General features: G+C 37.4%; 1 protein-coding gene across 6 annotated transcripts in view; it reads right to left on the bottom strand.

The window, feature by feature from the left end:
- The window catches only part of SYNE2 (spectrin repeat containing nuclear envelope protein 2), a 231,703-nt gene that overhangs the window by 109,141 nt on the left and 94,816 nt on the right, over positions 1-27,746 (bottom strand). For 5 of the 6 annotated variants that reach the window (XM_088149745.1, XM_088149748.1, XM_088149747.1 and 2 more), the window contains 16 exons: positions 23,866-23,991; positions 22,840-23,105; positions 19,159-21,277; positions 17,560-17,882; positions 16,529-16,673; positions 15,351-15,569; positions 14,269-14,534; positions 12,454-12,622; positions 10,934-11,077; positions 10,012-10,152; positions 8,143-8,325; positions 7,254-7,391; positions 6,109-6,294; positions 5,181-5,306; positions 4,201-4,383; positions 2,651-2,782 (listed from right to left, as the gene is read on the bottom strand). In XM_088149745.1, coding sequence (XP_088005871.1) covers positions 2,651-2,782; positions 4,201-4,383; positions 5,181-5,306; positions 6,109-6,294; positions 7,254-7,391; positions 8,143-8,325; positions 10,012-10,152; positions 10,934-11,077; positions 12,454-12,622; positions 14,269-14,534; positions 15,351-15,569; positions 16,529-16,673; positions 17,560-17,882; positions 19,159-21,277; positions 22,840-23,105; positions 23,866-23,991 — 4,866 coding nt within the window. The remainder of the gene's footprint in view (positions 1-2,650; positions 2,783-4,200; positions 4,384-5,180; positions 5,307-6,108; positions 6,295-7,253; positions 7,392-8,142; positions 8,326-10,011; positions 10,153-10,933; positions 11,078-12,453; positions 12,623-14,268; positions 14,535-15,350; positions 15,570-16,528; positions 16,674-17,559; positions 17,883-19,158; positions 21,278-22,839; positions 23,106-23,865; positions 23,992-27,746) is intronic. The other variant, XM_088149746.1, reaches the window with a different exon arrangement.

Below are 27,746 nucleotides of genomic sequence, written 5' to 3'. Positions count from 1 at the left end.
GTTGTAAGTCATATTTCTTTAGTTACTTTTTCTTCTCACTTTTTTGTCTCTTGCACTTATTTCTTTCTTTTGATTTGTCTTTTACTTTATGATTTTTTTTAATAAACATAAATTTAAAAAACCAAAGTGGTCTTAAGATTGGGGAAATCAAACTATAGAACTAATACAGGTAGTCCCCAGTTTAAGAACAAGTTCCGTTCCCAAGGTCTGTCCTTAAGTCGAATTTGTATGTAAGCTAGAACAATATTGTTGTACAATACTGTATAAATAGCATTGTGTAATTAACTCAAACCATTGTGTATTTAACTTGAATTTTGCTACAGTAGGCTCCGTTCTTAACTATGGGTCATTTGTAACCTGGGGACTACCTGTATTTTGTCCACATTCACTATCAAAATATGTGCATGAAAGACTAGCTGTAAGTGTTATTCCATGTAAATGTAGTTAGCAGTATTGCCCAACATGGACCCTGTCTAAGTAAGAAGATTTCAGTTCCCAATTTTTTCAGCAATGACCATGTTGGATGGAAATTCTGAGAGGTGGTCCTGATATCTGGGGCCTCTCAAGTTGCAGAAGTTTTAATCAATTCTGTAATCTCTCCCCAAATTCCAACAAGGTTTAACACATTCATGGGTTCCATCCAGGCAAACCTTTGGTGGATTCAGACTTTTCCAAACTCTGTATTTTATTTTAGGTTTGTATTTTAGTATTTTATTTTATTTTGGGCTCAATCACAGTAGAAATCTATTCCACTTTTCTTAGCTTTTAAAAAAGTGACTCAGAGCATAATGCTACCTGGCATATTTTTATTTAATTTTGCATTACATTCTCTGCAGTTGACTTCTCTGATTAGAAAATTTTCACCTCTTCTGGAACCACCTTTTTCTTTGTTTATATTTTGAGTCTCAATATAATTAAGCTCTGACAAGCCATAGAAATCTTAAAGCAATTAGCACTTTGGGCGGCTCCAGTTAATTCATATGGCTAATGCAGAAGAGGAGAGGGAAGGATTGAGTACACCATGGCAAACCACAAGCACATATTTTCCACTCAGTGTAAAGGTTCGACATAAAAAAGGAAGCCTGGCATTGTGGATGCCTAAATTCACTTAGGACCAAGTAAGTGAAACAAACAAACAATAGTAGCAGTGGTGAGAGGAGGTGAGTCTATTCAAATAGGATAACACAATTATGGTATCTTGTCCAAACCAGGCACCCCAAAACAGGAGCCAACATTAAATCTGATGTTCTAAATGAAAGTAATAGATAATAATGCATGAAAATTAGTCATAGGATTTATTATTTTGATATACAGAGTTGTGAAAATTGCATTAATACCTAGTCTTTTGTTGTGAAGAAGAAATAACATCCCAAGAGGATCAAATATGAAAAAGTTAATTGATCAAATATTAACCTGCCAATGTAGACAGTGGGCAGAGATCAGAAAAGCCCAGGAAACTAAAAATCTGAGTGACCAATCAGGAGCAGGAAGGCTTCCCCCTCTCTCTCTTCCCCCTTCCCTCCTCTTTTAAAAGGGGATGGGGGCAACTCCACTTTGCTTTTGCTCTTCTGCCTATCATCCCAGTAAGACATCTGGCCTCCTAGTATGGCACCTGCCAGTTAAATACTGGAGGAAAGAGCCATCTAGTGAAATGCGGAGATAGTTGTGATGTAGGACTTTTTAAAAACTTATATTATTGATCTATACCATTTCTTTATATGATATATTGTTCTACTTGTACGGTATATTTCTGCCTGGAGCATTAGCTGTGAGTTAAAGTCCAGAAATTCTGTGAAATTTTCCTTTCTCCCATTTCCATCAATTTTCAGCTCCTTAACCTTACCTTACATAATAATATCTTCTGAAATCAGCAGAGATTCTGGCAGGGAATTTAGCCTGCTACACAACTCAGCCCCTCTGCTAGTTACAGAAAGGCAAGAAGGTAGAAAGAGGAAGTTTCTTTACTCCTCCTGAGTAAAGATGAAGAGAAGAAATGTCTCTGAAAAGCGTACATGGTGACAGCACACAAACAGAACCCCAGGCCCAGAACTCTGGGAAGCTGCAAGAGTAAGGATTGTGAGTGCAGGACTCATGGACCCCCACTTGAGGCCAACCCATATGTGTAAGCATGTTCTCCATTACATGTCTGTATATCAAATCAAGGACATGTCACCTTGTTCAGAAAAATGCTATAGTTGTACTCTGAGTAGAATACAACTCACAGCCACACTTTGCAAAAAAAGCAGAGCCATGAAAGAGAAGTGAATGAAACCCCTACAGAAATTACAGTTATTTCATTTAAATTTAAATATTTCATTGAATTTATTATAGCTGCCCACTCCAACTGACTCTCGGCAGCTTACAAAATCCAAGTTTTTAAATTAAAAAATAATTTAATATTATTAAGATCATTACTTATTCTTTTGTCATGTTAGAAAATACAATTCAGAAGAAATGTAGAGGAGACTTTGGATCCTGCACCCAAGGCTCTAGGGAAGCAACACATGATTTGCCACACACACAAAAACACACATATTTCTACTGTGATCCGAAAGGATCTAATCATGGAAATATGATAGCATCAAGCAAATTTACAGCATTTGTCTATTGTAAATGGAGCAAGGCACAGGATGTAATTTATAAACCTCACCTTGAGGAAGGAGGTTGCCTGAGCAGGCCATGGGATTTCTGTGGACAATTCATCTAAGTTGCTCTTTGGGAATTGGCTCTGCTTTAGGAAGTCAATTTGTTGCTCAATTTCTTCCATCTCTTTGACAATTGGCTAAAACAGAATGCCAGCAATTACTATGAGCTGTTTCAAAGTGGATAATGGAACATGTATTCTAATAAACTCTTAATATTCACATATTTATGTATACTAAGAGATGATTCTGTTCTAATAGCTTAGAATGGTGCTAATTTCAATTGGGTACACATATGAAAATATTTTTCTAGATAGTGGGATCACTGATTCATTTAATCCAACTACTCTGATAGTGGTTCTCTGGCTTTTCAGGAGATAGAAATACTGAAGATTTGCAGAGGGATTTGTTTTTCTTTGTAAAAATTAATTGATAATGTACTTTCTGCATTGTTAGGCTATCTACTCCTGATTTTCTGCTCCGACATATTTGGTATTGCAGATAATTATCTTGAACATAGAGCAAAATACAGGTAGTCCTTATTGAGCGACTGCCTCATTTAGGAATTGTTTGCAGTTATGACCGCAATGAAAAAGTAACTGGTCTGTAAAGCAAAAAAAAAAAAAAAAAAGCTGAAGATCATAAACACAGCCACAGTTTCATTTAGCAACTGCTTCACTTAATGACCAAGTTGCCAGTCCCAATTGTGGTCACTAAATAAGGACCACCTGTATTTATTATTGAATTAATAAAAAGAGGAACCAATAACTCACTAGCTGAATTCACACAATACCTAAAGTAAGACTTGGTTAAACAACTGATATGTTCTGCCATTAGTTTGGAGTGGCTCAAAAAATGTCTTAAGAAGACATGCTTAGTTGTATACAAAGAGTAAATAGATACTGCTCTACTTGTAGGGGGAGCACACAAATACATTCAAGTTTATTGTTACTGGAGCTTAGTTATTATTTTTAATTTACTTTTTTATTATTTGTAAGCTGCTGAGAACTATTTTGGAATAGAATAACTAAATTACAGTAACAAAGAAACTATCATGCCGTGTGCATGTTGCTAACATTATGTCAATTATGCTCATTTAAGCCAAATACATATAAAATATGCAAAATGATTTCCATCTGTGTGTCATGAGAAGATCACTGTGTTTTAGTCACTAATTACTTATTCAATGATATCTGTACCACTATGCATGTGAGAAAAAGGAATCATTTACAATTTTATATTTGCTTTAATATATTCATATATATATATTCAATTATATAGTTTGTGCTATATAATTTGTGTATGATTAATTATTGCAGCTTTGATTATTAGACTGAGTCTTACCACTAAGTTCCTGCAAGTTAACTAAAAAAAAATCAAGGCATTTCCAATATCCTGTGCCTTGGATTAAATAATCAACCAAACCAGATACATAAGATTCATGAGCCAGGTCCTCCCTGTGTTACGGTCTTATTCAGCAACTAAATAGTAATTAAAAATTGCAAGGTATTTTCCACAAAGATTCACAAATTACCCCTCAAACAAATTTGCTTTTTACCTCAAGTAGTGTGTTTTGTTCCGCCGTGATTCTTTCTAGTACCTTCAGCTCTTTCAAAAGCCGTTTAGTTCTTTGGAATACTGAAAGAGGTTGCATTCTCATGTCAGTCAACTTCAAGTCTGCTTTATAGGATTGTATTTCAGCAAGAGCCTTCTGCATGGGGCAGATGTGGGTCAGTATAACCTAAAATAGAATGTATTAACAAGGAAGGGAAAGAAGTATGTAAGACTCAGCATACTTAGAGCACTTTGGGATGTTCATATATTTATGTTCAAAATACTTCACATATGCAAACTCAGAAAACCTAGGACAGCATTATTTTCAAAATACCTCCTCAGATGGAATCTAGAATTACATCCACTTGTACTTCTCCCTCACTTTCCTCCCCACTATATACATATCCAAGATTTATTTCAGAAACAGCTTCTGCTCATGGAAATGCTATGTGCCCTATATTTGGTGACCTGGATGTGAACCAGGAACAGAATCCAAGCACCTTTCTTCCGCCTCTCAGGAGAATTTGCGGGCTCAAATTCTGTAACACTAAACCATCTTCCCTACAATGTAAGTGACCTCTGAAATCAAAAAGCCCCATCTGGCCTGATAGAGCTGCTATCTCTATCCTGGGTCTTGGGTTAAAGCAATCTTCCTTTGAACTGTCCAAATCCTTGACTGAACATCTAATAAGCCACCATTTTCACTTGGCAGGTGGGGCTATTTGACAGCTACAGGTGGAAGGTTAATGGTAGGAATTTATGGTGATGAGCCATTCAGAGTTAAAAGGCAGTTTTCAAAAATATTACAGCACTGACATAAAAGAGCAACAAAAAAGAAAACTCGATCATTACATTTTAAAAAGTGTGGGAATACTTCAAGAATAGCCATGTTCAGGGATTCCTGGCTCCTAATCCAGGACTTTACTAACCACAAATGTTCCTGTGTTAATTTATCCAGTTCCTTCTTTAAGTGAATTAACTTACCTTGCAATGTTTAAGATGCTCCTTAGGAGAAAAATCAAGTGTGTCTTCAGAGGGGGACAATATAGTCTTTATTTTTTCTACATCCTTCTCCATCATTTTCACTTCAGATTCAATAACTTCAACATCCTACATTTTCAGAAACAATCATAGTACTTATTCCCTGCTGAAGTCTCTCAAATGCAAAACAATGGTGAACTCGCAGCAATATAACACTCAGAAAGCTCAACTTTTTTATATATCCTAAAAGCCACACATCCCTCGAGTGCTACCTCATTAGCCAGTTGGTTGCATCGATTTTTCTTGAATTCCCTCATTAAATCATGTTCATTACAGCCCAACAAATACAATTCTGTTTTTTTAATACTGAAAAAGCTGTCTAATACACTGGATGTTATAAGAACCACAAGGACAAGGTCAAATTTGCTTCTGGCCCAGGCTAGAATTATATGAAGCCAAACCACATGATGCAGAATGAATTATGCCTTTGCTCTTAAGGTCAATAAAAGAATACCTTCACCTTCTATTTGCTGTTTTGTATGTATTTTTTGGTCCTGGATGCTTCCGACCCATGTACTATATGCCATCTGTTTCCAGAAGGACAGCTGTGTGAATCGTATCAAAGAACTCTGGCATCTCTCCAGAGTTCAACAATGCAATATTCCTGATCCCTAACAGAGGAAGCTGTTTATCTTGTTTAAATAATGTTATGTTGTTTTCTCTCCCAAGAACATAACTGAAATAAATGCTTAACCCTTCTTGCCTACCACTGTCTCAATTTATCTGCTCTTTCTCTTGCCCCACTGTTGTAAAACTGTCTGCTTGCGTTCCACTAAGAGGCATGCACACAGAGGGTGCTAAACCACCAACATCAAGAACAGTACCTGGACCTTCCAAAATCATATAGAAAGTACTTTCTTGTTACACTTACATCAGCCAAGTGCTGGATACGTGGAAGAACTTCCGTTATCTTTTGCTGGAAGGCTTTAACTTGCTCATTTATTTCTGTCAATTCCTGTACCATACCGTCAGTTTCAATTAAAGGGGACAATTCTTTCAATTCTGGGGAAATGGCACTAAGAATACTTTGCTTTTGTTCTGAATCTTCTATTGCCATCTGGAGAGGAAAAGTTATTATTATTTTTCTTTTAAAAAAAAGAGACATTAAAATGCATGAAAGCAGTATATAGTTTGGTAAAATTAGCCCTAACTTCTGAACATTTCAGATGTATTTTAAGTACAGTAATTCATCGGCAACAGGAAAAATATATAGTGAAACAAATTACTAATGTTCAAGAAAAATAATTCAGGGCATCCTGATAAATTTATGCAGGAAAGTCCAGGATGGACAATGGTATTTAAAGTGCTTTCCTGTACCAACTCCCCCACCATTAAATCACACGTTATGCTATGATTTCCTCTTTGTTTCAAGCAAACCCTAGTTATTGCTTTGCTGCTTGTTTTGATTCTGAATTCTAACTAATTAATGAATCAAGTCCAACACATGGAAATTAGCTTATTTGTTTAAAATCTGTACACACATGGATTGGATGCCAGATATAGATTAGCACAATACTATCTGATATCACAGATATCAGATCTCCAATAAGACAATCATTAATCAATAATTATCCTTTACTCATCTGGGATGAAATCCCTATGAATTCAACGCGATTTACTTCTGAGCTTATATGCACAGAAATGCTGTGTTATCTGTGGTACCACCTATACTACCATACTTTATACAGGCACAGGTATACTTTCACCTTATATTGAGGATGGTGACATATCCATGTAACACAATTCCCCTCATATTGGCTTGTCACTGTCTTTTCCAAGACTTTTTAAAACGTTCCTATTTAGCTTACAGCCCTGGTATTCCCTAGTAGTCTCCTACCCAAGCACTAATAAATTGACCTTGTTTAGCTTTCTGAGATCACCCAGGTTGGCTAGGTGCTACTACTTAGCCTAGCACATGTACCTGTACTAGTCACTATCAGTCCAGAAACATGATTAACATGTACCCTAAGGAGAAGCAATAAGTTGTTCCCATCACTGAGTTGCATATCAATTTACCTCGAGTGCACTGGCATGTTTCTTCAAAGCTTTTGTGGAGTCACTTTTCACTTCCTCTGTTAGTAGACGGTTGGTGTTTTGAAGCCAAACCTGGGTGCTTTTCAGGAGTTCATCACATTCTTCCATCTTGCTAGCAGCCTTTAATATAAAATATCATATAATATTTTTACACAAATTAATACATGAGAATCTGAAATATTGGCAAATCATCCAAGTTCCCAAGCAGACTTCCACTCATGCAATAGGACCTTCTCATCATCTCCTCTGGAGCATTTTGTGGAGGAAGAGGGTTTGTAAAAAAAATCATTCCACTAAAGATACTTTTCTGACAGTAGATAAACACCACAGGATTATACTCATTGTGAGTTTCAATTAAATATTCTCAGGAGTCAGCACAGCAGTTAAAATATTTAATGTTTCATTTCTGGTTTAAAATATAAGAAATAGTAGGCATATATTAAGAATATGGAGAAAATCTGGAAATAAAAAAGAGAAGAATAAGTAGCTACTCAGGGAACAGACATTTCTCCCATTCCTTTTGCAGACATTATGTCCATTTTTGTTATTTTCAGATGCATGAGGATTACTTTCTTTAAAGGAAGAAAGAAGAAATACTATGAGATCTGAGTTAAGTATCTCAGTTCTGTAGATAATGCCATACATTCAGAATTTAGGGAACCATTCACAGCTTTGTGGAGCTCTATCAGGCATTATGGAACTATATGCATGTTCACTATATTCACTCTGTCAACTGCATTGACAGATGCATTCTTAAAACATGTACGCGCTGCAACTGATAAAGCTGAGGTCAATACAGGCTGACTGGAAGGAATCTAGACGCATCCAGAGTTATTTCCAACACAAATTAACTCTTCGGTCATCTTTTTACCCTGTTCAAGTTTGTGGTTCTATGCTCGGCGTGCTGTGAAACTTGCTGGTATTGTTGCAGAGGTATCATCAAGCGATCCATCAGTTCTTGAGCCTGGTGAGGATCTTGCTCCACTATGTCTTGAACTTCTGAATCCAGTTCATTCATTTTATAATGCCAAAGATCTAACAAATCCCAGACTCTCTGCATGTAACAGAACGAATCAATGAATGAACAAAGCTTTTAAAATTTTTAACTTAGTTTTTGCAACTTTCACAATAACAGACATGAGACAAGTGAGAAAAGGGTACAAATGAAAGATAAAATGTAGATATCGTCATCCTGATTAACCATCTGATTTCAGGTCAAGAGAATAAATCAAATATAGAAGACAAAGCCTCAAAAAATACTTTTAAAAAGCTATATTGGCTGTGGTAGCTCATGCCTTCCTTACCACTAGACTAGACCATGGCAATGCATTTTATATGAGACAGCCTTTGAAGAATACATAGAAACTAATTGGCGCAAAATGCAGCAGCCCACAGGCTTGTGAGTGAGACTCACTACATCTACATAACACTAGTGTTTGGGGCACTAGTTTGTTTTCTGGTATGTTCTCAGATGCAATTCAAAGGTCTAGTCTTAACTTGTAAACCCTACATGGCTTGGCTCCCAAATATTTTCAAGATGGCCTCCTTCATGTGAAGCCAGCCCATTCTGTATACCCATCTTGGGTGGGAATGCTCAGGAATTCCCACATAGAGAAGGTTAGAGTGTGGTGGCTACCACCTTGTGAAACAACCTTACCGAGGTATTTGTTTGGAACTTATCTCTGAATCCTTTTACAAGGCTGTGATGAAGCTTTTTGTAGGGCCTTCATATCTTGATTGCTGCAGTTAGTGAGTTGGGGTTGTACTAGGTTTGTATATTGTCATCTTTTATTGATTATTGCTTTTATTCCCAGGTTTGTTTTTTTAAATTACAAACCCCTGAGAGTTGATTCAAATTACAATGGTATATACAATGTAGAGCCACTTTGGTGTAGTGGTTATGGCATCAGGCTAGAAACTGGAAGACTATGAGTTCTAGTCCCGCCTTAGGCACTAAGTCAGTTGGGTGACCTTGGGCCACTCACTTTCTCTCAGCCCTGGGAAGGAAGCAATGGCAAACCACTTCTGAAAAACCTTGCCAAGAAAACTGCAGGGACTTGTCCAGGCAGTCTCCGAGAACCAGACATGATTGAACAGATAGCAATACATATACATATACAATAAAAATAACAAATTAAACAATTGCTGAAAATTGTTCAGGATTTGGGAATCTAAGAAGGGATTGAAAGATTCAAAACTACCTAAACTGAGCTTTTAACAAAAATATTGCTACTAAACTAGACTGTCATCAAAGAAGAGACATTCTCCCCATCATCTAGAATAATTTATTTCTATTGTACTTTATGATCCAACTAAACTAGCCCGATTTACAGAAAATGGTTCACATATAGTAACAGAAAGATCCAGCTTCTGGCATCTCCTGTTAAAAGGATCATCATTTTTATCATTATGCCCAAATGAAATACGTCAGAGATGGGCAATATGTGGTCTGCATGAATCTTCCAGAACCTTTTTGCTACGGCCTCCCCCCGCCCTCAGATTATCACCTGCCATGGCCAACTGCAGAGGAATTATAATCTCTGTACACTGGGGGCTGCTAGATGGCTGATGCCTGCTACAGGCCCTATATCATTTCTGTTTTAAAGATACTACTTTACTTCCAGGTTTATACCTGATAAAAACAGGTCTGGTTTAAAAAAGTAGCTCTGGGGGTAGAATCAACATCATTTGGGGAAGGAAAGCTAATTGCTTGAGCTGGAGCATAGAAGTGGGATGTTACCTTCTGAATTTCTTTTGCTTTTGCAATGTTTTCACTCTTCTGTTGTAACATGTTTTCAACAGCTTGCAGGCCTTTGTTAATGTCTTCTATTTTTTTCTCTGTACTGTAGTGAGGAGAATTTTTCAGGAATTCTGTGCTGACCTATCATGATGAAGAGAAAGTGAGTGAAAAATTCAGCACTGGATGGGGAAAATAAAAAACTAAACTTAAAAACTAAACTATCAGTTCTTTCAGATTATGAATAGTTTCCCCCCCCCCGCCTTTAATTATCCTATCCTTAGTTTTAAAAATTATACACCCAGGTTAGGTCCATGCATTACTCTAAGCTATAATAAAATGGTTTGGTGGTATGAAAAGTATGAGCCAATAGTTCTCAGGCCAGAGTTGGCAGTTATGTAAACGTTCAACTACAACTCATGTCAAGGCTAGCAACACCATGCAAAAGAGGCTGTTAATTTATGAGAAGGGCAGGGAAAAAAGGCTATGAGTCACCATGGGTACAAGAGACACTTATTCTCACAGATTGGAGGTTGATTTGGCTTCATTCCTGTCTGCCATAAAGGTTCTTATCGACCCAAAACATTTGTAAGATGTCTGCTTAGTCCTAGCCTAGGAAACTAATTTAGCCTTCTAAAGTCAAGATTTACAAATGTGTTAGAATAATGTGTAAACCAGTCACAATATTTTTATGGTTTACAGAATTATCAGAGGATTTGTTCAAATGCTGCATGGCAGGTTAGTGAAAGGGACAGTGAACAGAAAAACTATAGGTATAGTTGAAGATGCATAGATACAGTGTGTGAGCATGGAAAGGAAAACCCCAAAGATAATTTTCTAGAGAATAAACAAAATGTAACTGGAATAAGTCTGGGGTTTCAGCAACAGTTACCCTAAGTTTTAAAATCAATCAGGGTGATGCTACCTTTTCTTCCAGGTCGTGTAATGTTCTTTTGCAGTCTTCCAAATGCATTTCAATATCAACTGGAATGATTCTATATATTTCAGTGTACTTGATTTGTAGGTCCTCCATGATCTGCTTCTTGCTATCAACCACTCTCTGAATCTCCTAAGAGGAAAAAAGAATTAGTAATTGCTTCAAGATTGGTTGGAGGGAATGATCTCTCCCACTATGCTTAAGGTACAAACAGGTAGTTTTTGCATGACAAAGCTTTTCAGAGCAAAACCTGAGAGATGCTTACTTTGTTTTTTTATTATGCTTTTCAATTCACTGAGAACACATTAAATCCAATACCTTTTCATTGTACTGGCAGGGCTTACTAATGGATAAAATACTAATGCAGGCACATAAAAATGCTTGTTTGATTTAAGCTCCATAAAGAGCTTTTCAGATTCAGGACAAAAAAATTCTAAAAACATTTTAAAAAAATAGATTGAAGTAACAACAAAAGGTGACTAAAAGTACATTCGCTGGGCCATTAGTTTTGGTGTAATCTTAATGAAAAGATCCAAACAAAACAGCTCCTTCCAGTTCTGCATGAAGGGTATCATTTTCACAGGATAAAACAAACTTGACTGTTATTATTTGTGGCCTAGAAACCCAATCTGGTCTACATCCTCTGGCATGAAAAAAAAACCCACCACCATGAAATATATTTCGGTGCCAAATAACTTGGATCTCTTGCTGGGAGATACATTTCATTTACAATTATTAGTTTCCCAAGATATCAAAATATTGGAATTTATTTCTTATTTCATAGTAAGAGAACAAATGTGAAAATAAAGGGTATGTGTTAAGAACTGCAAAGAAATGAAATTTGGCTAAATGTTAGAGGAAGTTTCATAACAGGCGAAGGTGTTAGTGCAGTGTTGTCCAAACTTGGCCACTTTAAGATGAGTGGACTTCAACTCCCAGAATTCCTAGCCAGCCATGCTGGCTGGGGAATTCTGGGAGTTGAAGTCCACTCATCTTAAAGTGGCCAAGTTTGGACAACACTGTGTTAGTGGAACAGGTACCCCTGCAAATAGTATAGTCTCCTTGATTGATGGGCAGCCATCTATCAGGAATGATTCATTTACAGATTTCTGCACTATGCAAAGGTTTGGATTACACGACCTTTAAAAATCTGTTCCAAAGCTAGCATTCTGTGATTCTCTATATAGTCTTTTCAATAAACTGGTCATCCAAATAAGCAATACTTGAAAGAGCTTTCTGAATTTCACGAAATGCAATGGAAAAGAAAAATTCTACAGCATTCCCTCTCTAGTTAGGTGTGTATGGATGATATCATCTGTTTACCATGTTTGTTAAGCAATTAAATGTAGAAGGGAAAAACGGACAAAGCAATTCTAAAAATTGTGGCTTGCTATTAGAGGGACCACAGCTAGTGATACAGCACTTTGCAATTCAAGAATTGGGCACAGAGTATTTTATTTAGCTAAAACGTATTAGTTTACTACCTACAGAAGCAGCTTCTTACCAACCTCAAGTTTCAATGCCTTTTCATTAGGAGCTTCTAAATCTATGTCCTGGAGTTGGGATATGATGCCCTGTAATGAAGTCTTCATAGCTTTCAGTTCTTCATTGCACTTGGTCCGGTACACAATTTCAGACTGCACAGCCTCCTTTTCTTTTTGAGCCTTTGAACAGAGCCTGAAGAAATCCATTAGAAATACTATTAAGAGGAAGAAGACCCTGGGATCCTCTTCAGTTCTTTTACATACACCCACCAACCTGATTTTGTTCTAAACCAAAACAAAGTGAAAAGCAAACTCTTCAATCCCAGTTAATGACCACAATGTATTTTGAAGTTGACCTCTCCAGGAATTTTGGCCTTTAATCCCTATTAATCCCAGCCATCGTGGTCAAAGTAAGTGATTTGGGTAGTTGTAATCCAAGACATCTAGAGGGCTGGAAGTTTAAAGGTTTAATCCAGTATTCATCATACTTTCGTAAAAATAATTTTTTTTAACTCATACAAATTTTACACAGCAGCCACAATTTTAGAAGGCCCCTTTATTATCTTTGATACTATAGTATTTTATTTTATACACATTTAGATAAATTTATATACATTTATTTTATATAAATATGTTATATAACAATTAATATAATATAATCTTTATCATTTTTACTATCTGTTAACTCCAGGGCAGCCAAGTGAAGCTGTTGAGGTTCTGTCCCAGTGCCTGGAGACTGTGCAGGTTTGGATGGGGAGAAACTATCTCCAACTCAATTCTACTAAAACCAGGTGGCAGTGGGTGTTTGAGCCACTCAGGTCTGGGAATGTTCCATCTTTAACCTTGGATGGGGCAGCATTTCCCCATTTAAGAGTAGTGCATAATCTAAGGTCTTCCTTGATGAGCAGGTGGCAGCTGTGGCCAGGAAGGCCTTTGTACAACTTTATTTGATGTGCCAGTTGTGCCCCTTCCTAGATCAGGAGGCCCTTCAGGCAATCACTTACACCCTGGTCACCTCACGGCTTGACTATTGCAATGTGCTCTACATGGGACTGCCCTTGAAGTACCACCTGGAAGCTTCAACTGGTCCTGAATGTGGTGTGGGCAGTGATAGGAATGACGTTTCCCCTGAGATCTGGGTGCCTCATAGTGTTCTGGCATTTTGGAGGGCCTTGAAGACATGACTCTTCCCCCAGGTTTTTAGCTAGGAAGGGTGTAGCCCCTTTTGAGGGGTGAGCGTGTGTGTGCTGTTGCTGCTGCCTGGTTTTGTCGTCTTTGCTTCTTCTTTATTGTTTTGTTTTTATTGTTTTATAGTTTTGGTGTTTTCTTGTGAACTGCCCAGAGTTGTTGGGAATCAGGTGGTGTACAAATTGAATGAATGAATGAATAAATGAATGACCCTGTTATGTCCAAATTAAGGGGCCAGGAACTATGGCAACTCTAAGGCTTGCATCATTTCCCTTTCATTGACATAAATGGGAAAAACAAAAATAACATTCAAGTGAAATGGAAAGCAAACTGGCAGTGTCTAGGAAGTGTTGGTACATGAAATAACAATATAACATTTAATAAAATAAATGCAATAAAAAGTTGTGTATGAACAGATATTAAAACATTCTTCCAACATTCATCCTGGAAGGCTTGTGTGAAGAAGTAAATCCTAGTATTTTTTTGACAAATAGTACTTTTTATCTGGAATTTTTGTACATTTGCCAGATAATCTGGAGTTCAAACTTCAAGTCAGGGAAGAAAAACCACCAGAAGGTATTTTGAAATCAGAATTAAACTTTGTAAAAATGTTCTGGGACTTCACTCAGAAATAGACTGCTTTATACTTACTCTTCTGTTCGTTGCTGCATGTTTCGTATTTCACATACAATAGGAAGGCCCTCCTTTCCAGACAAACTTTCAGGGACACTCAGAATGTTCCTTAATCGGCAAAGTATTAAGCGTAGCAACAATTTCTCAGTATCCACATTTTCTATATAATTGCTTGCAGATTCCAGAAATTCTTGCAATTCTTCTTTAGTTGCTTGCTGTTTGTCTTGCAAGCTCTCAGGCAGTTCTTCCTGAAGATTATCTAGAATGATTGTTTCTCGTTCCAACTAAAGAGAAAATTGGCCATACAAATAAGAGAATGAGTGATATGGAAGGGGGTGGGGCATGAATGGAAAGGACATCCAAATGGATTGGAGTTGCACTTCTATGCACAATTATTTGGAAATAAGTTCCACTTAATACAGGGGGACTTACTTTTCCATAAACATTTGTAGGATTGCTCTATTAGTTACTGATAGCCACTGAACCTGTTACCATTCAACTTCACTGGGTAACCCCAGATTCTAGCACTGTGAGAAATTAACCTCTATATTTTCTCCACACCATGCGTGATTGTGTGTATAAGTAGTCCTCATTCAGCGACCAATCGTTCAGCAACCATTCAAAGTTACAATGGTGCTGAACAAGGGGACTTACGACTGTTCCTCACAGTTGTGGCCATTGCAGCATCCCCGTGGTCATGTAATTGCGATTCAGGTGCTTGGCAACTGGCTTGCAGTTATGATGGTCGTGGTGTCCTGCAGTCATGTAATTGCCATCTGTGACCTTCACTGCCAGCTTCTGACAAACCAAGTCATCGGGGAAGGTGGCAGGAGGTTGCAAATGGTGATCACATGACCACAGGACACTGACTGTGCAGGATTTACCTAATGATGGAAACTGGAACACTTAGTGACAGTTACAGGTCCCAATTACCATCATTAAGCCAGGACTACCTGTACTACCATCTCCCCTTTATTCATTCTTATGTGACAAATGAGGTGGCTTTATCTTTTTTAAACCCTTCTGTACTTGAGACAATCAAGCAAGCCCACAGACAACTGAGCTTGAAAATATCACCTAAGTGTTTCCGTATTACTCACTTCTTCACTGACAGATTTCCATTCTTGGTTCTGTTCTTCGCATTTGCCCTCCCATTCTTTTGCAGTATTGAACAAACAGAGCCATTTCAGCCACAATGTTGATACAAGGCATACAATCAGCACTCCATCATTTTCTTTGCACATCAAGCTTAGAGATTGTGAGTCTCGCCTCAACTTCATTAGATCCTCTTTGGCTGAAACTAATTGGGAAGAAAGCATCTATAAAGAGAGAAGTATAAACAGTGAGTTTCAATCATCTAGTTAAAAAAAAGGAATGTACAAAGTTACAACAATACAAAAGCAAATTGCAGCAATCAAGCCAGAGTATCTCAAGTACCCATAATAAGCAGCAAACCTGTATCTGAAATTGTACATTTCACAGTAAGGAAGCAGTCACCAAAAAGTCTCTGTTTCTTTGCAATCAACTGCTTCAGGTTTAATACAGACTTGCATCCATTATGCACATTTTGACCATAATGTCAGCTAACCTTTGAAGACTATCATTAATAAATATTTGGTATATACCATATTTTTCCGACAATAAGACACCCCCATGTATAAGACGACCCCCACTTTTCCAGCCCAAAATTTAAAAATCAATATTTTAAAGATAGTGCAGAACACATTTTTATTTAGTAATTAGTTAACATTTACCTGATACACTCGGTGGGAGGAGGTCCAAACCGTCTCTCTGCAGCTCTATTTCCAGGCTCTTTTGCATAACTGATTACATTCAAGCACGAGTGAAACTGCAGATAGCTTGTCTCTGCAAACAGCCTTCCTCTAATTGGTTTGTTCAGCATCAGCTGACATCAGTTACATCAGGCTCGTGATTGGAGGAAGTCTGTTTGGGAGACAAGCTATTTCACTCGTGATTGGAGGCTAGCAATAGGAGGAAGCCTCTCTGCAGAAACTAAGTTTGGAAGTTTTGCAACCGCAATTCTCGGCTGACTTCCTTGAATAAGACACCCTTCAGTTTTTAGGGTAAGGATTTTAGAAAAAAGTATTGTCTTATAGTCGGAAAAATACGGTAAATACTTTTTACAGCCAGTGTGAAGTGCATCAAATTCTCTATTGTAAACTTGGTTTTGAAGGCATACAAATTATATACATTATAAACTATTAAAAAGAAATACATAAAAATATTAGGTGATGATGATGATGATTACAATCCTCACCTTGCTTTGTTCTGAATGTTCTAAAGCTTCTTTGTAAGACACTGGATCATAGTATAATGACTTCCAAAGTACTTTTTCTGCATTGTTAAGCTCAGCACATATCTTCTCTTTGGATTTTTTGAAACTGTGATATTTTTCCATACACCTATAGATGCAAGATGTATTTAAATAAAACTATGTAAATTTATCCAGATGATAGAATTATGCATTGTCAGCTTTTAACTACTGGTAGAAATAAAACTGATATAAGAGAGAGAAATTGACAGATCTTACCAATCATTTTATATGGTACTTCATTAAAAAATGCACAAGAATGTTCACACGCACCATTTTAGCTAGTGTGTTGTACTAAATCATGATGCAATGAACAACATAATAAGCTCTGACTGAGTAGACATGGCTGTAAATACCTTTTTGCTCTGAAGCTAATAGCCCAGTCATTATTTCTCAATATACCCCATCTCACTGCTCACTACAAATATATAATGTAGTGAAAACTATGTACATTCCCTTAATTTTGAATGAAAGAAGGTGCTGCTTAGAAAGTATCATTTTAGGCTAAAGCAGCATAGATACTGTTCAGAGCAAACTTTTCCATCTGCTTCACGTGAACATCCTAACCAAGAAGCTTACAAGGAGATGATGCCCAGAAAACAGCTATCAAAGGGACAGTCACCTTCTGGCTGAAAGAGAAGACTTGAAAATAGGAGGCAATGAAACCGTCACTGGCAGGGATAAGATACTTCTTATGTTGAAATTGTTCATTGAGAATTAATATTGTTATACTGCATATCTGTGTTTTCATTGTAAACATGTTCAGTATTTCAATGGAAAATTGGGCTGTAACATAAACAAGGCAAACTGGGGAAGAACATGCTAAGTTTGATTTCTAGCATGTCCAGGTAGGGTTTGTAAACCCTGGAGAGTGCCTGCGAATAATCATCAACAATACTAGGCTAGATGGATCAGTGCTCTGATTCAGCATAGGGCAGTTTCATATATTCTTGAAATGATGGAAATGTTCATCCTACCTCTGTATGTAGGAATTTCTCTTTTGGTTCTGCTCTCTTATTGCCAAATTCTTAGCAGTTAGATCACCAAGTATTTTTTCCATCTGCAGTTTGGCTTTTGATTTAATTGTCTTTTTCAGAGTATTGGTTAAAGTTTCCACTTCAGACTTTGCAGCTTCAGATTCTTCTTGTTTCTGGTCAAAGTCAAGATGAGATTCTTCTAGCTTGTGTAAACTAAGCAGTGGAGTAGAGAGAAAGGCTTCACACTGACTGAGGAGATCTGCAGTTTTTTCAACAGCTTTGTTGTAAAGCTTCACTGTTTTAAAGGCTTCATCTAAGGCTCCCTGCGCAAATAAAAGAGTTGACAGCAACAATATTATGTCAGTTGAAAAATTATTCTCTTCTCCCAGATGTTTTCCTGTGCTGGAGTTCCAAGCCATGCCATTGCAGCCCTGATCTAATTCCATGTTTATTAGCTGGCAGACATTTTTACTGGTGGTCAAAGAGCCTACAGATGCTTAGGTCCTCCTTTTGCTTTTTTTTAACAATTTTCCAAAGTTAAAACTACATTAAAAAAGGCTCTGCTGCATATTTCACTAGACTTTTGAAAGATAACTGTTGTTTGTTTTAAAGTTGCATATTTATTTATATTTTAAATTTATATTTTGTTTGTAAATATTTTAGTTAACATCCATATTGTTTTTAAATGTTTTGTAACCCACTTTCATTTTTTTACCATTTTAAATTAGCATTTAATAAATGCAGAAATTGTTTGAGCGATCCTGTGAAATTTGGAGAATACAGAAAAATGATCAGTTTTGTTAAAGGTGGCTTCCTGACATAGAAACCAAGATGACTTAACATTTTATTAAAGGTGCGTATATATCTGAACCAAGTATCTGCTAGCAAAGGAGCATCCAGAACCTTTTATTATTAAAACCAACCATATGTTATTCTAAATAAAAATGTTCATGTGTGTCTCAAAATTATTAATATTGGAGGCTAGTGGTAAAAAGTATATTTCAAAGTCAAGGGCCAAATGGCAAATGGCCTTGTCCTTAACAGTTGCCAACTTCTATATATCCATCAAGCATCTCAATAAATAGGCAGGTTTATAGAAAAGAAGCCATGGATGGCAAACCATTTGAGGCTCTCTTCCTTATTAGTATGGGTGCCAAAATAATTTAACAGTCACAGATCTGAATATTCTGTTACTTATGTCGAAGCATTGAGAAGTATCAAGACAGTCACTACAATCATTGTAAAAAATAAAAGCGCGGTTCAAAATATAAGCCACATTTTTAATAATGGACATTTTATCACATAAAATTACAAAGTTCTTTTTAATTATTTTAGTAATATTACTAGTCTTTTAGAAAACTTCAGTTTCTTTCAGTGTAAGTAAGATGGAAATGCAGCTGTGGTAAAAATGGCATTATTAATCTATCCTTCTCAAAAAGAGAGAAAACTTACAAGAACTAGAAATAGATTCCGTTATATGGATATCATATAAAATATGAATGAAGAAACCATGGCAATTCCACAACAATTCCTCATGCGGAAGTAACCAGAGTTTATAAAGTTGTTTACAAAGAAAACAGAATGGCCAGGCTTACTTACTGTATATTCAGCAAAGTCTGCTTTCAGGTGTATTTTCAGGTTTTGGAATTCCTCTATTTCTTTACCCAAACTCTCAGGATGGGGAAGTGTTTGTTGTGCAGATGATTTCTCTTTTGTTATTATATCTTCAGCAGCACAGATCTCTGCCTCTATAGCACCTTTAAGCACTTTGCAATACATCATTTCATAGGAAATCATTTGAATGTTCAAGTCAAGTAAGACAGGCTGCTGGAGCTCAGACTGAATTTGCTTTAAAGTCCTTAAACTGTGGCCTAGCTTGCTCTGGAAACCTTGTTCGTACTTGCATATTTCTTGATTAGCTAATATCATAGATCGGATCATTTGTTCCAGCTCATCTATTTTTGCTTCTAAGGACTTTATTTGCTGCTTGTTGGCCTTTTTGAGAGAGGCACTAAATGTTTTATTTTTCTTGAACAGCTTGAATGCTTCCTGAGTAATATATCTGGCATGTTCAACTCTCCATATTAATTTTTTTCCTATTATCAGTCTGGTTTCAGAAGTAGAACTGGCAAGATCTTTTAAATCACTATATTCTTTCTGAATACTAGACATGGTAGCCTCAATCTCACTTAGTACTACCTGATGTCTGTCATATTCTGCAAATAAATTCTTTACACATTTAACCCTTTTGTCAAGGCTATTCTTTGCTTTGCAGAACTGATCTTTCAGTTCCTCAAGAGGTGATGTATCCCATTTCAGACCCAGCCCTTTCCAAATCTCCTGGTATTGGTCCAAGTATGATAAATGTGACTGGATGGTGAAAGTTCTCTCTTTAAGCATATTCAATTTATCTTTTATCTCTTGATTCCTAGACAACAGTTCCTCTGGATCTAGTTCCAGGTCATCAAAAAGAAGATTGCTGAGATCCTGCTGCAAAGCCTTTATCTCTTCTGAGAATTTTTCATAGGTATCCACTTTGTTTTGTACTAAACAAGCCTTAATTTGGATTACCCTATGGACCCTCTTTGCTCTACTCCTCAGGCTTCTTGAACAATCATTTAGAAACAGTTGCTCAAAAGTATTTAATCCTTCAGATGAATCGTTGCAGTTTGCATCTACAAGGGCTTCCATCTCCTGAATTTTCTTGGGGGTCTTTTCTAAAAGATTCTGCATGTGGTCATACTCAGACTTTAGACTTGTTTTATCAACATCTAAGCTAGACATTATCTTGATCTCCTGTAGTTGTGCTTCACATTTCTCTATATTTGCAAAAAGTTTTTCTCTTTTTCCAAGCTGAGATTCCAGCTGCTGTAACCTCTGAGATGATTTTGAAATAAGGAGTTGGTAACCGGTTTGCAACTCATGTGAAAGGATGCTAAGAGCAGAACTCTCCTTTGGTGGCATGTGAGAAGCAACATGCTGAGCTTCTTCTGCTAGCCTCATAAAAGCTTGCTCTTTTTCTTCAGCATCACTGATTATAGCCTTACAACATTTCATTTGCAAGAGAAGATCATCCGGAAAAAGTGCTGCCCTCTCATCGAGATGGAGCATTAAAATTCTGGTCCCCAAAATGGCATCTTCTATCTCTTTTCTTATTTCATATGTCTGGGGATTACTGTCAGTTATCTGGACATTCTCTTTAGGGGTCATTTGCTCCAATTCTTCTACCTGGCTCTGAAGATCATTTATTGTGTTCTCCAAGGCTGTTTTTCCTGGACTACTCCACATTCTTTTCATCTGTATCTCAGCATTTCTTTTTAACAAAGAAATATTATGTTTAAGGATGTGTAGTTCTAAAGGAGTCAAGATAGGGTATGAATGCTCTTGTCTACCAGGAGTACCCAGGCTTGTCTGGGAATCACGTTGCTGTTGCAAACATATTTGGAGTTCCTGTGCTTTGTCCATGCAACGTTTAAACTCATCCACTTCTGCTGCAACACAGAACTGTTTCTTTTGAAGACTGTCCTCCATTTGCTTCCACCATTGCTCAGCTTGATTCACCTGGCTTTGTATTAATTCCCTGTCCAGACTGGATAGATGTCTAGATATATTTTCTTGTTCGGTTTTTAGCTTGCTTAAAAGGATAGTTTCTTTTTGTTTGGAAGCCAACAATTTGTTCAAATTCTCCAGGAGAGCTGTGTCTTCCATAGGTCCCCTTCTGCAATAGAAAAACAGGTACAGCTATATTTTTTTTGTAAAGTCAATATACTCAACATGCATCCACTAATCAGGTATATAGAACCATATTTCATTTATATTAACATTACATTAAAGGTCCACCATACATTGGACATAATTACTAAACATGAATGTGTATGCTTTTAACATTTAAATGCAACCAGAACCACTGGAAGAAAGGATATTATGCATAATTAATACCATGGCAATAATTGTTGCAACTACGGTGCTTACTCATTCCTATCCTATGTAGATTTACTTAGCAGTCCCACTGCTTTCAGCGGGACTTATTGGCTAGCACAATATTGTCAATAATTGATATTTACTCAACTAATCCAGCAATAAGTCTTCATAAATTAAAACAACAATCCAACTCCTAATAATCAGGATTGGGAATTTTACTTGCAAATTACTCTCTTCTTTCTTTTTTTCTTTTTACTACTGCTTTTAAAGCTTTTGTTAGGTGCTTGTTTATTAGTTCTGCTTGATGTATATTGTATTCAGTTATGCATAGATTCTTCCTATTGTGAAGAGCTTTAGGAAAGTTTGGAGCCTTGGAAAGAGGCAGCATTGTTGTCTAGGTAAATAAGTGTGATGAAATGTTATTAAAAATAGCTGCAAAAATTGGGATTAAAACAAATTAAAGTGATTGAATGGCTACCAATGAATTGGGAATCTGCAGCCTCCAGACTCAGAACTAAACACTCAGAAATGCTGTCTCATTGAACACCAGCTTCTGAGTAGTAATTGAGCACAACAAAGTTGTTGACCATATGCAGTGATTGTAGACTTCCCAGAGGTATATGGTTGCTTGTATACCTTTGGAATAGGGATGACTTAGTTGAGAAAGCAGAAAGAGCAGGAACATTGGGAGAACGTGACCACATAACTTTCAAGTTCTTTTGCATCTCTAGAACATGGCCTCTCACTCATTAAAAAAAACAAAAACTGAAATATGCTTCATAACTTTAACTTATCTGTGTTCAGAGACAATATTAAAGTAGGATTGTTTTACCATGATATGTTGGACTAGACTTAGTGGTTTGGTCTGTGCAAAATGCTAAGACAGTGGTTTTCAATCTTTTTCATCTCACAGCACACATTTCATGGGTAGGACTTCTGAGTCACGAAACCAGAAGTCTCATGACGTCACAGGTTGCTGGGATGTGGGAAAAGAAAAGGAGGCGTTCCTCCCCTAGTGATGTCATGGAGGTGCTGTACACCGCTTCCCATCATTGACTTTGGTTTGCTGATGTGGCACACCTGCGGACCTTTCACAGTGCACTGATGTGCTGTGGCACAGCAGTTTAAAACCATTGTGCTAAGCCATAATGGGAGGGTTCACATATGTATGGCTTAGCATTGTGTGTGAACCATATTATTCTGTATCTATCCCAAGCTTTTGGGGATGTAACATATTACAAAATAAAAGAATAAAAAGCAATGGTCATCTCTATGGTGCAGCTACTGGCTCACTGATTTAAGTTAATTATATCAGATATGCTAGTCTAACTGATGTAGAAACCTAGCCCATGCACTTACGTGTTCATGTTTTCTTTTTCTGCTAATAAATGTTTCATTGAAGACTGGACAGTGGCAAGACATTCTTGGTAACGATTAACTAAATTAAACTGATTTTGCTTGGCCTCTTTGACAACCATTAATTGTTGCAGGAGTCTGTCCCAACTGGAAGAAGTAACACTGTGGGGGTCCTGGCGATCTGCCTTGGTTCCTTCTGCCACAGTTGAATGTTCTTGCCACAGTAACAAAGCTTCAGCTTTCTGCTTCTCTAGTTGCAGATACAAATCCTATGACAGAAAACCAGACAAGAGGTTTTTGTTTTTGTTTTAAAGGAAGGATTGTTTTCATTTGTATGTCTTTCTCAATCAAATTTGATATCCATTTACCATGCATTGTATTTCTAATCAAGAATGGTCAGATTCTTCCTGGAAGCCCACATTTAGGGCACCAAGGCCAGTGATGCTGCTAAGGTAGGGGGGAGCCTGGGCAAAATGTCCTCTGTAGCACTATGCCCTTTTCCTCCATATTGTCCATGACACTTCCCACCCGCTTCTTAAAACTAAGGGGAAAGGACACACACACACCATTCTCCTGCCACACACAAATATGTAGCTTTGGATCATTTTCCTCAACAAATAAATGAATGAGTATAATGTTTTCAACTCATTTGTTTAATTTGGGTTCTCTTTATCTAATTTTAGGACTTCTGTGGAGAACAGATCATGTTTTGGGTCATATTTATGCAGAAATGTTGAAAACTCAAATGGGTTCACAAGCTTTTAAGCACCACTGTAAGTGAAGCCAATTGTACAAGCTCCTCCTACGCTATTCTGGGCAGAAGGATGCCAATTGGTGAGAACAATCTATGTCATTATCCTGTTCATGTGGTTGAAATGTTCACATATTCTTCCCGATGGCATGATATTGTACCACCCAGAAATAGCTACTAGGCTATCATGTGTCTGAGTAAATAAATGGAAGGATAAGAAAATGATAGGGACTAACAGAGTGCTCATAGCCATGCCAATGAATTGGTTGTTTCCATACCTCTATCTCTCTCAGTTGATCTTTCATTAATACAATATCTAACTCTGCAGTCCAGATTTTCACTTTGTTGACCTTTTGTTCCATCTCAGCATATTCAGCAATTGCTTGGTCTTCAAGATAGTCCTGCTGGGAAATCCAAACAGATAATTGCATTGATTTGGCTTAACTCCTTTTGCAACCTATGGAGCAACTAATTATTCCTAAATCAATTATCCAGATTATTTTCTTTTCATTGAAAAAAGAGAGATAGGTATCAGGTACAAATCTTGCTGCAAGCTAGATCACCTGATTATAAGTCACATCCTCTCCACTTTATTCATTGTTATGGCTAAGATTATTAGTGGAGTAATTTTCTGCCCAAACTCCTAGGGTCTGTCAGAACTGTGCTGCTCCTATCTTTATCCCAGATGATCATGTCTTGTGGACGCTCTTTGTAATCTGGAACAAGGAAGTTGTGGAGACCCTAAACTAGCCCAAGAAGGCACAACATTTCTAAACTCTGAGACCGATGGAAAAAGAGCTGCTTAAGGTTCCATAATCCCACTTTCCCCAGATGAGTTTAGCAAAAACAGTATGGTGCCAGGTAGCAAAGCTGCCCGGCTTCTTTGTTCTGTGATTTTAACCATGGCTCCCCAAAAGAGCTCACATAGCTATGAACAAAAGAAAAGTTTCTGGTTCAGTCCTATTACAGGAGCAACAATGCATTTATAAAAGAAATTAAAAGCCAAGTTCAGATGACAAGAACAAGGTAACAAGAAAGAAGAAAGAAATTGTAAACTTCAGTAAGACACAGTTGGTTCGACTTCTAAGCACAACCGAATATACATGCATGCTGAATTACCATCTTTTGTCATTGTCAATTACAACAATTTTATCAATTTAAGTAAATACATTAGGCTTGCTTTTAAGAGGCCCCACAGTGAAACTGAAGAGCATAGAAAAGTGCAGCGAGGGCTCAGTGGGGAAATTCTATCTAAATGGATCATAAATCAAAAGCAGAAACAAAGTACTTATCTACTAGTTCATAGATTCCAGTTAGTGATTATAATAATGAGACATGATTGTTAATGTGTCGATCTTCCTATTCATATATTAATAATTATGTTTACCAAAGCCATAGTTAAAAAGACACCTATTATTATATTGCTGATACTTTGAAAAACAGTACAACTGACAAATAATACAGTTTCACAGGAACAATAAATGGCCAAAATTCATACTAAATGCTAAATACATACTGGTAAGCCAGGATTTGTTTTGACTGTGATTTGTTGAACAAGACAGAGTAGCCTGGTTTATCTCCTGCCAAACCTGTACGAGTACTGTTAGCCTGCCCACTTTCCTACCCCTGATCCAGCCCTCCCCTCTTCCTGCATCCCCTAATCTAGAATCCACCTTTCTCTACCTTATGTTGTTATTACTACTGCTACTCCTATAACTGCAACTATAAGGGATAGACAGCAGAGGAGATTAGTTTCAGGACTGCAGCATGGACTATGAATGTGTGTATGTGTAGTGTGTGTCCATATACAGTGGAACCTCGGTTCATGAACTTAATTGGTTCCGCGACTCTGGTCACGACCCGAATTGGTCGCGACCCGAACCAAATTTTCCCATAAGGTTCAATGTAATTACGGTTAATCCGTTCTGGCATGGAGGACAGGGAGGCAGCTATTGCTTGGAGGGAGAGTCCCCCTCCCTACGACCACGTGTCAGGGGCGGAAAATGGCCGCGGACCATGTGTCAGGGGTGGAAAAATGGCTGCGGACCACGTGTCAGAGGCGGAAAATGGCCACGGGCCACGTGTCAGGGGTGGAAAAATGGCCGCAGACCATGTGTCGGGGGCGGAAAATGGCTGCGGACCACGTGTCACGGGCGGGAAAATGGCCGCGGACCGTGTCATGGGAGGGAAAATGGCTGCGGATCCTGTTAGTGACCCGATCCAGCGTTCGCGAACGGAGGCAAAGTTTTGCGACCGGAACTGTTCTTGGCCCGAATTGGTCGTGAACAGAAGCGTTCGTGACCCGAGGCACCACTGTATGTGATTACACATTTGAGTGTTGTCTGTGGGCACTGGACTATAGTGCATATTTGAGTGTATCCATCAGTGAGTTAGCCTTTGACTGGGAAGACTGACCACTACATCATCTTGGCTTTTTGTGAAATAAGCATAATGCTATGGTAGAGATCTCCAAATGTTGGTGCGAACATTTGGTATTTTGAAAGCTACCTTTTATGTAATATTTAAATTAAGGGCGTATAATCTTTTTGGGCTGATGAGCATATTCAGAATTTTGAGTAGATGCTATGGATACACACACAGAATAGCTGCTGTGGTGCGCACGACCAATCGCAAAATAATCATTTACCAAAAAGTAAACTACCTCCTCTACACCCTCAGTATGGTGTGTATTACCTCAGCTTACCTTTGTCTTTCTTCTGGATAGGTGGGCATACTTTAAAACAAAGCACCCATCTGTACTTCTCTACCATTTTTATTTTTTAAGAATAACTTTGCAGTATATACAAAGCCCAGAAGATTTTGGGAAATAAACATCATTCTTCAAACTTGCTCTTTTCTTTGTTACAAGCCAGCTTTATTCAAAGACCTTAAAATCAAATTAGGTGGGGCCTGGAGTCTGATAGGTGGACACATTAGGGCCTGTAGGCACCATGTTGAGGAACCAAGTATTTAGCTAAAGCACAGAACAACAATGCAGCAATGGGAATTTCAATGTAAGAAAAATATTAAATTTATGGTGAATATTGCATTTCAGTCAAATTAGTAAAATATGTTTTTGTATTACTGTAGTTTGTTACTATTTGGACTTATTCCTTTGGTTTTTAATCTTGTGTTTAGTACCCAAGGTCGAGATTTTGAGATGGTCACTCCATCCATTCAGTCAATAAATAAATAAATAAATAATATTTAACTGGTGGTATATTACTGCAGTATTAATTGCCAGAATAGACAATTCATTCTTCAAAAAATTGCTGGAAATGCATTGATCAGGTCAGATCATTTTTCCATATTTAGTGGCAATGTTGTAAACCCAAAAATTCTGGAAAATAATTTATAATAGAATGAAACAAATTCTAATAGTTGAATTCTCCTTCCAACCTACCATTTTCTTGTTAAATATATTAAACCTCATATTCCCATGAAGTATTCCAAATTACCCTTGTCTATGATAACAACAGTCATGATACTTTATGTTGTTTATTATAAATGTATAATTCTGACTTCTAGGGAAGCAATGGTAGACTGAAGATGACTCTGTGAAGAGTGGAGCCAGCAGCTGCAATGGAAAGAGAAGCCAGTGAATGGATCAGCTCCTTGGAACTCCTCTCCGGATTAAGGAGAGGACTAGGATCAACCACAAGTTTTCTCCATACAGAGGCTCCCTGAAAAGAGATCATAAAACAGTGATCTCTGGTGGGTTTTAGTACTCTGGGAGCCGGGGCGGGGGGAGGGGTGGAATCATCTTGCTTAAGCCATGGTTTAGCGCCTTCAAAAAGACACTGGGTTTACCCACTTCCTCTCTTAAATCACCTTAGGAAATTGCTTATTATTGACTATTTGGATGTTAAGAACCTTCAAAATGGCAAGTTTCATTACACTGGGTTTCCTTTTATCCTTGATGAAAGAAGTTACTTTTAAGTATTAAAAAGAAAAAAAAATTACTTTTGAAAAACAGCAAACGGGGGACTAGAATATTGATTTTGAAAAGGGGACAGATGGACTTGAAAGAATATTTCCTGTGGGTCGTTTAAAATGTTATAAAAATATATATGAAGATTTTGAAATTAACTGTAAGAAATCCTCCTGTGGGAAAATTGTGTTGATTGGAAAAGAAACATATGATAAGAGAGGACTTTGA

This window comes from Python bivittatus, unplaced genomic scaffold (assembly GCF_059951505.1).
Source record: "Python bivittatus isolate LINGU-HERP-01145 unplaced genomic scaffold, Pbiv_v1 ctg000580_np1212, whole genome shotgun sequence".
NCBI lineage: Eukaryota > Metazoa > Chordata > Lepidosauria > Squamata > Pythonidae > Python > Python bivittatus.
Note: the sequence above shows the minus strand (reverse complement) of the source record. Positions and strands in the feature narration are given on the sequence as shown.